At 45.8% G+C, this 12,094-nt stretch overlaps 2 protein-coding genes across 5 annotated transcripts; both read right to left on the bottom strand.

The window, feature by feature from the left end:
• Positions 1-307: 307 nt before the first annotated feature.
• Positions 308-5,195, bottom strand: oclna (occludin a). The gene is made up of 9 exons (XM_029169222.3): positions 5,104-5,195; positions 4,629-4,716; positions 3,485-4,145; positions 3,247-3,414; positions 2,159-2,289; positions 1,756-1,935; positions 1,512-1,683; positions 885-926; positions 308-814 (listed from the first exon to the last, which is right to left on the bottom strand). The coding sequence occupies exons 2-9, from the start codon at positions 4,679-4,681 to the stop codon at positions 716-718; spliced, it is 1,506 nt and encodes a 501-aa protein (XP_029025055.1). The 5' UTR covers positions 4,682-4,716; positions 5,104-5,195; the 3' UTR covers positions 308-715.
• Positions 5,196-5,683: 488 nt separating this feature from the next.
• Positions 5,684-12,081, bottom strand: marveld2a (MARVEL domain containing 2a). 4 transcript variants are annotated; one of them, XM_029169214.3, is made up of 9 exons: positions 11,578-12,081; positions 10,646-10,704; positions 9,237-10,169; positions 8,192-8,412; positions 7,925-7,960; positions 7,699-7,856; positions 7,325-7,496; positions 6,975-7,025; positions 5,684-6,581 (listed from the first exon to the last, which is right to left on the bottom strand). In XM_029169214.3, the coding sequence occupies exons 3-9, from the start codon at positions 10,150-10,152 to the stop codon at positions 6,462-6,464; spliced, it is 1,674 nt and encodes a 557-aa protein (XP_029025047.1). In that variant the 5' UTR covers positions 10,153-10,169; positions 10,646-10,704; positions 11,578-12,081; the 3' UTR covers positions 5,684-6,461. The 4 variants fall into 4 exon arrangements, with proteins under 4 accessions (XP_029025047.1, XP_029025048.1, XP_040929040.1 ...); XM_029169215.3 differs by having other exon boundaries at positions 10,613-10,704; XM_041073106.2 differs by having other exon boundaries at positions 11,494-12,081.
• Positions 12,082-12,094: the final 13 nt, after the last annotated feature.

The raw sequence follows: 12,094 nt of genomic DNA on the forward strand, positions 1-12,094 counted from the left end.
TTTGCACCAGAGAGGCTGACGTAGTGGAAAATGGCCTGAAGGGCTCAAAGTTCAGATGTGTGACATTTCTGGATTCTCCTCTAACACGTCTCAACTTTGTGGTACTCTCGCGCTGCGTCCTGCTGAAAAAAAAGATGATATTTGAAAAAAAAAAAAGAAAAAAAAGATGACATTTGTCTTTTCAAAGTGTTCACAGCTCACATCAACTTAATATCTGTGCACAGCCACCGTGTGCTGCTAAATGTAAAGTGAGTGGTCAGTGACGCACAAATGCAGACGCTGACTGTGTCAAAGAAGAAAGAACACGTTGAATTCATGGTTTTATTATAATAAAATGTGTCAACCAAAATCACTGCATGAAACACACGTCATCTCTGTGTTGCTCTGCTCAAATATTCACAGAGAAAAATGCGGAAGATTTACCTCCAAACAGCTAAAACAAAATGTCATTTCCCACCTATTTACATGGTGATAAAAAAAGAAAATTACAGGATAAAACAGAAGAGGTGATTGATAAAAACCGCTGGGTTCTGATATTCAGATCACATCAGGCGAAATAAATAGGTAATGAGAGAAAAGACAGAAGCTAGTTTCCTGAATATAAACATTCTCCAGTTGTGCTTAAGCCAACTGTAGCAGGACCGAGTGCAGAGTTCTGCTCGTCGCCTCCAAAACCCGGTTTAGTCCCTCGCGTCCCGTCCTGGGGCGTCCTCGTTCAGGCCCGGTGGTCAAAGTCGCTCACCATCTTCTTGATGTGGTTCAGTTTGGGCTTGAGGTACTTACACCGGCGCCTCTTCATCTGGTAGTCTGCGGACTGTAAGACGGGTCAGTCAGTAAAACCCAGCACTGAAGAGCCTAAAGCTGGACGTGATGAGGCCACGTACCTTTTTAAGGTCCTTCAACCTGTTGTACTCATCCAAAGCATCCTTAAAAATGAAGAAACAGACAATTTAGCTTTTATTTTGTTATGCACATGTTTTCATAATTCACTGTGATTCTTTGTTGCATTAACACAACACAACTGACCATCCTTCAGAGTCTGCTTTTTACCACCTTCCTCTTTTAGCTCTGTATTTGGTCTTCTCCACTTACCAGCTTCTCTGTTCTCTATTGTAGTGACAACAACTTTCTGCTGTAACTGTAAACCTCACTATGATGGTGGCGACAGCGAACCAAAACAGTAAAGCTGCGCTTTGGATGCTGAGACTCTCTTGATATTGTTTTTAAATTTTATTTTCTGCTGTTGTAAGCTAACTAGTCAGGGGAGAATTCTGTGACTGTTTGTTTCCAAAAGCAAATGTCGTCACATCAGAGAGTTTGAGATGATAGATGTTTGCGTGAACAGTGTAATTAATGCTAAAAGCAGCTTTGATGCAGTGGATCATATTAGCAGTAATCTCTGTATTAATCAGATTAAACAGCTGCGTCATTGCCAATATGAATGCAAACTGAAGTATTAGGTTTGATTAAGTGGATCTCAGACACTGGACTATTAGCAGTGAAGCGCTCACCAGGAACTGGGGGCTGCCCTCCTCCAGCTCATCCAGCTGCTTGTCCAAGTCGGACAGGTCCTTGTTGACGCCGTCCAGCTCCGCTTGCAGGTCCTTGTACTCCTGGTGCGTCAGGTCAAATTCCCGTTTGTAGTCGCTGCGCTCCTGCTCATTTTTGATGGGAGGAAATTCACTAGGAAAAAAGAAATAAAATTCAAGGATCTGCACATCAGCTTAGATAAAAGGCCCCCGGTCCGCTTCCTACCTGTCAAAGTCATTGTCATCCAGTTCGTCTCCTGAGGAGTTGTAGTCGGTGTCATATCCGTCAGTGCGACGAGGCCGACCCGCTCTCTTCTTCTTGGGTTTCTCTACGGAAGAGGACACGTCGGAGGGAGGACCGTAGGGAACGCCGTTCTGCAGAGGCTGGTGGTTTTCCACAGCAGGTCTGGACAGCAGTAAACACAGGCGTCATGAAAAGGCTCCAGACCAGCAGCCAGTAATAATCAATGCAGTTCCTGGAGATTTAGACGCCTTCATTTGGATGAATTAGTAACTGCTGCTGCTACGATCATTAACAGCTGTCAGTATTTAAAGCCATTCAAATCCACCTGAGGCATTCTGGGATGCTCAGCAGCCTTTTCGCTGATCGTTTGGTGATGCCTACTCACTGTGGGGTGTAGCTGTACGGGGGCTTGGTGTAGTTGGAGCCCTCGTCGTCCAGGTAACTCCTGGAGCCTCTCAGCTTCTCCGGGTAGTCGGCTATCGGCACCGATTCAGGAGCAGTGGCCACGTTGTTCACCTTCAAGACAGAGGAGCCGGTAAGATTAGGCTTGTCTGCATTTAGATGAATTAATGGGACATTTATGATTAACACTGCTTCTGGAACACTTCATAATGAAACAGGCCTCGTATCTCCTCTACGCCGCCTTTCTCCAGCGTGGCTGCAGCTCAGTTTCCTTACACACACTCTGGATCAGACCGGCTCCAGTAAGACGAGCCTGCTCCGACTTGTCTCACGAAACTATGCGACAAGGGGCCGTCTGCATGTTGCGTTACGTGTCTGCTTGTTGGGCCGTACGGCACCGGTCCGACCTGTTCCTCTACGTGGCTGCTCTGCTTTAAACACAGCTGCAAAGATGACGAGTGCGCTGGACGTCATCCTGACTTATTCGTGAAATGACTCATTCACTCAGCAGGGGTTTTTATCAAACGGTCTTAAAATGGCTTCAGATCCTGAAGCGCGATCGCTGCTGCGGCGTGAAACCTTCCGCATGCTGATAGAAATGTGTCTATACGTGAAGGAGTCACCTGTTTACGGGACACACCTTGAAACAGAGCCCAGGTAGAAGCTCCACACTTCCCTTCCCCCGCCGACAAACAGGTTGGTCCACTTCAGCTGATACTGAGCTTCAAAACACTTCTGCCCGTTTCAACTTTACGTCGAAAGTGTGGGGCCAGGTCTGAGGCTGCACATTCACATTAACTGAATGATTTGAGAACCACGTCTAGGTCCTTCCAGTGTTTGTGTAATAGACATTTAAATCCCAGAGTCTGTTTTAGCACAATACGGTGAGGCAGATCATTAAATTTGCACAACTGGAAGGTTGGAAAGAGAATGAATAGGAACTGGTTTGATTTGCTGATTTCTCGACATTGAAGTCAAACTAATTGACCTTTAATATGTTGATCACACAAAACAAAAACCAATGGATCCTCATCAATCACAGACGTTTAGCACATGTGTATAATGGCTCACCCACTCCTCCACATCTGGCGGTGGAGCCATGTCGTCCATGACCTTCACCCTCTTCCACAGGATGTTGCTCTTGCCATAGGTCTGGATTTTCCGACGCGTCTTCACAGCGAACACAAGCATCACAATCAAAGCGACGGCGACGAGGAAGCCCAGCACGGCAGCGATGGCCTGAAACAATCAGAGGGTCACAAACAGAACGAACGTGCAGAGAGAGACTAGGATTGAGAATATGATTCACCTCCTGTGGCTCCAGCACACAATAATGATACAGGTACTGATTGGTCATGATCCCCATATTCTGCGGTTGCTGGTACTGGGCACACAGACCCTGGATCTGCATTGTGTACATGGACCCGTTGGACTGACCCATAGGGTTCACTGCTACCAGGTACACAATGGCAGCAATCAACATCAGCGCTGCCAGGACGCCGCTGACGATGGCCAGCACCAGGTAGAACCTCCTGCTGTCGGACAAGCTCTGGTGGGACACGATGATGATGAAGACAACCAGGCAGGCGATGAAGATAAAGCCGGCCATGGCGATGATGAAGCCTTTGGCTGTTCTAGGGTCATTGTAGTTTCCTCCAACGGCTCCATAGTAGCTTCCAGCCCCGTACGAAGAACCTCCGAAGCTGTTGTAGCCGCCTCCGTAGCCGCCGGCTCCGTAGCCGCCTGCTCCGTAGCCACCGGCTCCGTAGCCGCCGCCAACGCCATAGCCACCTAGCGCACCCTGAACGTCCCAGGCCAGCGTGGAAGCAACACACGCAAAGATGGCCAAACACATGATGATGACCAGGATGGCCATGATTTTGATGATGCCCACTGGAGACGACCACCGGTAGAAATGCTGGAACTCATCATCGGGGTAGTAGGAGTAGGCCTTCTGGGAAGGAGGGGGACTGCAGGGACAGGAAGGAGACAGGCCGAGTGTCAGAGAAGAGAGTGTTTTCTCTCATTACAGATCTAAACCGTGTGTGAAGGGCCTTGAGGTGATTTTATATATAATAAATCCCAACCACTTGATCACATAAACTACTAATGAACCAACATCAGACGAGCAAGAGGAAACCTGGATATTTGTGTCAATTAAATATGGTTTTATTATCGTTAACTTAGAATGTAAAAAAACAATGAAATGTTCAAATTGTCAATCAGCTCAATGGCTTCACTACCAAACTCTCCTATTACGTAATTCAGTTCAGTGACTGGGGCGTTTCTTCCATCCAATACTACAGGTTCCGACTTTCTACCAGCACTTTTTACCAGCACTATACATGTTCACACACACACACACACGCACACACACACACACACACACACACACACACACACACACACACACACACACACACACACACACACACACACACACACAAACTCACTATTCGTGATCCGATTCATAGGGAGGTGGACTCCCTGGAGGCCTGGATGACATCTCTGCTGGATCCGCTCTGTGCTGCTAAGAAGAATCTGCAACAAGATTTCAGGGGATTTTTTTTCGGTTTGTCACGTTGATCTGAATATTTACAATAATGATTATGAGGTTTCCACAGGTTGCTGAAGCCTTAAAGCCCAACAACTTTTGAATATGACAGCAAACCAAAAAACCCAGATATGTTATTTAGACAAATAACACAGGTTACAACCTTTAATTACAGTTAGGAGATCAGGTTTGGGTGGAGGTTCAACTAAGAGGAAACAACAACGACCTGAGCTTTGGAATCTAACACCAAAAGTCTATAAATTAAGATCAAATAATATGTTCTCTAATGAACCAATTCAGCATATTTGACTAAGCGATTATTATCGTACTCTTTTAAATAGTTAGAGTTAAATCCTCGCTCCAAAAAAACTCACCTGTCGCGCTGCTCGAACCTCCTTCCGCGTCCCTCCTGAAACGGCTCGACTGAAACTGCAGCTGCTGATAAAAACAATCCAGGACACACCCCGAGGAGCCGCCGCGTCCACTGGCCCCGCCCCTCACAGGTGTCACGTTACCTGAAACTACCAGACCGGAAATGAGCGCGAGGCGTTCTTTTAGTTCGAAATGCAAGTAGTGTTCGTATAGTCTTAATTTTTATCAATTACAACACAATAATAGTTTGTATCAGTTACAACGATAGTGTTTAATAATCGACAGGTAAAATGTAGGCGAGCAGTGCGAGGTTCATCCTAACAATCAGCTAAATACAGCTGCCGCTGACGTCAGGTGGAACAATTTGTTTATTAACGGCTTAAAATGAACTGAATTTACATTTTTCATTATTCGCTGTGGCGACCCCTGACGGGATAAAACCGAAAGGAGTTACCTTTTACAATTTTTTTTACTAAATTCATTTGACTGTGCCTTTAGCGTTCATTAAATTATTATTATTATTATTCCCTACAAAAACCAAAACTTCAATCACTATGAATAATGAAAAAGACGAGAGTAGGGTCAGGGTAAACGCAGAGCTGTATTTTGAGCACACAAAGCCAGAGACCAGCTGTAAAATATGAAAGACAAAGAACATTTACACCATATTTACAATTACACTTGCAAATGCAAACTTACAGCTTTTCTTTACATTAAGTGTGGATGAGCAAATGCAAATATAGATACAGTATTTGTGCACTGAGACAAAGTATAAAAGCTTTAATCTTTGAAATGTTAAAACGAACATCGTCTTGTCTTGTAAAACACATATAACAGCATTTAACATTCTTCTACAGGGCATCTGTTTCCAGTTGCATATAAAAAGCAGTGCATTCAAAACAATCCAAACTTTCATCACAGGCGAGGAACCAGCTTGGTGAGGGTTTGCTGGGGCATATGGTGGTTTCATGTAGATACAGGCACAATGGTGAGGAGGCAGCATAACATGCTATAGATAATTTCCTTCGTTTCTTTAACAGATTAAAAGAAAACATTCACTGTGTCCCTCATAAATCGATACAGTCACAGTGTCCAGGCTTTTGCATGTTAAAGCTGTTAAAAGAGAAGGTTTTTGGAAATGTGCTTATTCACACAGTTCAAGAATCAGCATCAGTGATGCAGATCCTTGATTAAATGAGTGCTATCTGGTAAAACCCATCTTGGCACACCTTTTGAGTCAGCAGAGAAAGAATGCAGAATTCTACAAAGACATAATAATGATAGTGATGCCAGACATGTGCTGTGCTCTCTGCATCAGTTCAGATGCTCTGTGGTTGAGAAGCCACACGTTTCAACATATTTAGGCGAATCCGTCGTTCCACTGCATGACTTTATCGTATTCCTGGATCTTCTGCTTTATGTGAGACAGCTTGTTCTTAAGGTACTCGCAGCGTTCTTTCTTCTCAAGGAAAGTGGGATCCTGGAAAGCAGAAACAAAGCTTTTGTTAAAAAAAAAAGCAATGAAACAACTCACTCATTACATGATGTGATATCATTTTACTACTACCTTGTGGCCCCTGGGTACAAAAGAGTGAAACAAGAACATGAAGAACATGCAGAGGACACATGTACATCACTTATGGATGTTAGTATGTTCTCTGGGACCACCGTAGATAAAGCAGATGATTCAAGCAGCGCAAAGCCTGCTTCATCGTCATGGTCAGTGAAACAGCTCCATTCTGTCGTGTGCACCAGTGAACCCATGCTGGTATTTAGTTAGGTAGGTCAGAGCATCAACCAGTCCTCTACATTAATGATGGTGTGAACAGACTTTGTGCCAGTTAACAGCCACAGGTGGTTTCATAAGACTCACGTTTTTCTTCCTCTGGTATTCCTGAAGGATGTTGTTAATGCGATCAACCTCCTACAAACACAGAGAGCGATCGTGTTAAACTCAGTTCATGTCATTGTGAACACAGTCACGGTTTGTCTGCAGCAGCTGGGAATTCAAGGGTGGAGGGGAAGAGGCAGGAAGGAACAGCAGGAGGAGGAAGTGACGGGAGGAAACGTTAACATTAACAAGCAGTGGATGGGGCTCTAGGAGTGAGATCCAAAGCGATTTCTCTACTACTACTACTTCTCTACTACAGATAAATTTGGCTGCGGTTGTGGTCATTTCAGCTAAAGACATTTTTTATCTGCCACCTGGTCTGGGCTATTTACCTTCTGGCTGTTGGGGTGCTGGAGCAGGCTGCGCATCATGCCGTCCATCTCGTCAAACTTCTTGAGGGTGACCTGCACATCTGCATGGAGTTCCTTGTACTCTGCGTACTGATCGTTGAACACGGCTCGATACTGGTCCCGCTCCTCATCGGACCGGATCGAAGGGTATTTGCTGCAGGATCACACAGTTGGTGTAATAGCAGTCAAATGTATTGAGGGAGAAACAATACACAGCATTCCACAAACCCAGCAAACACTTTATGTTGGTAATACACGCTCTACTAGGAAGGAAACTGTCAATTTCCAGTTCCTTTGTGTTTCTGCACAGGTGAAGCATCCAAGCACAATAACAACATGATTTTGGCAGAACTTACGCAATGTAGTCAGGTAGAATAACAGGTTTGGGGATGTGTCCTGCTGGGATGGCTCCCTGTAAAACCTTGGCTGGAGCTGCTCTGGCAGAGGCCTGAATGGGAACGACTGAGGAGCCCTGGACCTGCTCTGGGTGTTTGTGAGAGGGAGCTGGAGCCATCTGTGGAGACATTCAACTCATTAAACCGTGTAAAGCAATACAGCAGAGCAGCAGATGTGGACTCTCACCAATGACTGTGCAGCTCGGTGCTCTGAGGGCTGCATCTGGACACAGAACATGCAAAATACCTTTAGGTCACAGTTACTGTGACACAGAGCAGCCTCACATAAAAACACTCATTTGATTATTTGCAGGTCGATGAAAAGCCAGATATGGCTGCAAAAAAATAATTCAAGGTACATTCACAGCTTTTCAATCAATATAATCCAAAAGGTCAATGTGCACAAACTGGAAGAAGCTGTAAAGCTTCAGACGACATGGAGCAGAGGTCTCACCTCCTGGACCAAACGCTCACGGTGCATTCGTGCCACTTCGTGTCTCCACAGCTTCAGACACACCATGGCCCCGATCAGGTAAACAACCATGGTGACAAACAGAAAGATGATGGCTGCAGTCTGGCCCGCTTCTGTTCTGCAAAAGAGCCCGTTGATGCCATTGCTGAACATGGGATAGTAGCAGAGGCCTCCGCGTGTGGTGTCATTGACGTAGACGACAGCTAGGAAACAAGAACCAACCCGTATGTTATAGAGGCACGTTCAGTTTTACTCCAGGCCTTTCATCTGTACAGACAGGTTTGTTCTTCTCTGGCCAGATTTTTGTTTAGCTGAGGTGAATGGAGAAAAAACAACAAGCACTAATACTGTAGTGTGTACATTACATTTAACGGTCACATCTATATATGCTCATATGATACGATTATATCAATACTATTTTTTGTGCAGTTAAAAAGTTGAAAGAGAGGTGAAAGCGAGGACAACACACAAAAACAGGAAAATGTTCTTCTCAGTGCAGTTCATTTCAAAGTCTGTCTTTAAGCAGCATGTGAGGACTCCTCTAAAAGTTGTTGTATTTACTCTGTCGCTTATTTGCTAAATCTGAATTGAACCACATTCTTCAAACTGGAATGATCAGTGACTGACTGGCCTGTGTTTGGAGTGCGTGTTTGGCAGTGTTGGCTTGGTCTAAATAGGAGTCCTTAATAAAAGACTTTAGACTCCATCGCTGTTACACTGTAAACTCAACAGTCTAACGTGTTAATGAGGGTGTGTATAATGTGTTCCTGTTACTCTTTAATTCTGTACAGTCCTGCTCATTTCTGTATACTGTATTTCCTCTTTCCTGAATTCCCCCTCTGTGGAATGAATAAAGTTTATCTTATCTTAAAGTTGTTATTGTTAAGTCCTTCTATTGATTACATATATATACATATCTATATTCTATAGATTATTACATAATTATTAGGCCCATTGTTAACTTTCGGGGACAAAGTGGGGATCCTGACGGTTTGTTTGTCTGTGGTGTGGGGGTGACGGTACCGACCTGCTGCCATGTAGAGAATGGCCAGCACCAGGTTGATGACAAACTCGGTCAGAGGCCACCAGTTGGAGTCCAGCAGGATGGTTCTGTAGTACATCGTCATCCCCAGGACTAAGAGAATCACAGTCACCAGCCAGGCCAGTCCTGCCACCACCAGCACAAACGGGGTCTTTGGGCCCGTGTAGTAGTACCCATTGTAATAACTTCCTGCCTGGGCTGAATACCCAAACATGTTGAACCACTCGTTGTCTTTGTGGATGTAGGCACAGACGCAGGCAAACACAGCTGCTCCCAGCAGGAGCTCCACGCAGCCCAGAATCCTCAGCAGCCCAGCCCAGGACTTCATGTAGGCGTAGCGCTGGTGGTACTCCTCCACTCGCTCGCTGTAGGTCAGAGCTGTGCGGTAGGTGCGGCCCGACACAGACTCGTGGGCATCCCGCGGCTCCAGGAGCTGCTTCTTGGAGTTGCAGCTGCCACCTGAGTCTCCATATGGAGCCCGGTATGACCCGGGAACAGACGGAGAGTGCGGAGGAGAGCAGCGGACGCCCTCAGTGGTACTGTTGTTGTTGTGCGAGGAGCTGGACATGGACCACGGCTTCTTACTGCTGCGGTTACTCCCTCGGAAAAAGTTCTTCCACGAGTCTGGGATGAACCGGTGGACGGGCTTGATGTCGATGGAAGGATCGCTGTTGACCTCACTGCCGCTAGGATCGAAGTCGGGACCCACGGGCGGCTGATCTGGCAGGGGTGGGGGTGGTAGCGGGTCGGAGCTCTTGGCGAGATCAGGTGCACGCTGTTTGCTCAGCGGTTGCAAGTCACAGGACTCCTGTCGGGGTAAGGTGTCCTGTGGCACCTGCTCATATTGAGGCACCTGGCAGAGACGCTCAGCGCGTCCGGTGAAGCCTCCTCCATAGGACATGAGGATGGTGATGGTCCCTGGGAGAGCACCACAAACAGGTACAGCTTCAAGCAGGAGCTAGTAGTTTACCGATAGATTTTTAAATCAACAAGAGGAAACAGAGAAAAGGGGAAACCAGAACAGGAAGAAACACAGAGCTAACAGAAGTTTTGCTCTCATGAAAATTTCAAATCAGCCCAGACGAATATCATTTATGCAGAAACCAGAGTCTGATGCAGCAACCAGCCACCAGAGGCAGCAAAGAAAGCCCCTTAAAGGCCCTCCACCACAGACTCCTCCATGCAGGCCCTTGTAGAAAAGCATTTTTGTGCTGTCATTACAATGAGAAGTTCACTGCTGGTATTTTGGGTGCAGAAAAGCTCATCAGCACAAAAACACATTCCTAACAAAGCAACAAAGCCTGTTTCTGAGTGGATTTGATGTTGGGAGGGTAAAAGAAGGATGAACTGTGCTTAAATACCTCTTTCACACGCAGTCACTCAACACGACTTACATTGGCCTGCAGGTCACAATGCAAACCTTGTGTGAACACAGTGAATGTTGAAGAATCGCCTGCAGAGAAACGGATCAGGATCAGGATGCAGTTCAGCAGATCAACAAACTATCATCAGAGGGTTTGTGGTTTGAAATCACTGCACATGTAGCCTTTCAGGGCTTGGACTCGGTGTTAAAAGCATCAGTCCTAGTTGCAGTCCTAGAGCAAGAAAATCATTCAGCACCAGTGACAACATGTCATCTATTACACACAGCCGACGTTTACTCATCAGCTGATTCTCTGCTGCAAAAGTCAAACGGTTCCAGCAGCGAATTGTTTTACAGTGACAGACTCAGTAACATTTGCATCATCAGCTGAGGGGGAGAACACACACACACACACACGGGGGAGGAGGAACGTTTACATGTGTAAGAAAACATCATCCACTGGAGATGAGATAAACTTTACCGCCCTGTGGAAAAATTCAGGAACCAAGTTGCAACATTTGGCTTGTATGTCTATTCTATATAGGTCTGTATTATCCTATTAGAGGATTCAAAAGATATGCTCTGAACAGAAAACTACACACCTGTACACACACTAGTCATTTCTTTTCAGTTCACATTGTGTTTAAAATGCAAAAGCAATAAATAATAATAATTAAACCTCCCTTGGAAACGAAAACATTACAGTACAAACATGAGCCTCTGCGTTTAAACTTATTAAACAGACGGCACCATGCAAGTAAAAGTACTTGAAGTGTGTACATCAGCAGAGTGCTGGGATGATGAGGTTAGTAGCTACACCCACTGTAATCTACAAATACTATTAAGTACCATTAATACACGCATCTAAAGTACAAGTACCTGGTTCTTGGTGGTAAACTGAAGTATTTGAGTCGTGAACCGTGAAGTTGATTTCGCTCTGTTAAAGTGTTCTTCTCTTCTTACCGTTGTGTTGGTGTTGTTCCTGTTCTGTTGTTATTCCTGTTGTTATCCTCCTTGTGTTGTTATTCTCGTTGTGGTATTCCCGTTGTCCTACACTCCTAGTTGTGTTGTTGTTCCCGTTGTCTTATCCTCCTCGTTGTGTTGTTGTTCCCGTTGTCTTATCCTCCTCGTTGTGTTGTTCCTGTTGTGTTGTGTTACCGTCTCCTCGTCGCTTCCCCTCTAACGGGCTGAACTCTCCCCCTCGTCCAGCACAGCAGCCGCTTCGTGTTTTCTCCGACCTTTCGACATTAAATTTCTGGCTCAAGTCCGTTTTTTGCGGCTTCCCTTCGACGCCGCTACTCTTTCACTGCGACTCTGGCCCCCGAACTTCTCACCTCGGCCTCTATTCGTCCTTTTCCAGCCGCTTCTGTTCCATTTCACCAAAGTTCGACCGCAGGTTTCCCTCGGAGCAGGCCCACGTGACCTGCCCAGCCCCGTGACGTCACCGGACACAGGAGCAGTTCACCTGTTCGAGAACGAT

This window comes from Betta splendens, chromosome 12 (assembly GCF_900634795.4).
Source record: "Betta splendens chromosome 12, fBetSpl5.4, whole genome shotgun sequence".
NCBI classification, from domain to species: domain Eukaryota; kingdom Metazoa; phylum Chordata; class Actinopteri; order Anabantiformes; family Osphronemidae; genus Betta; species Betta splendens.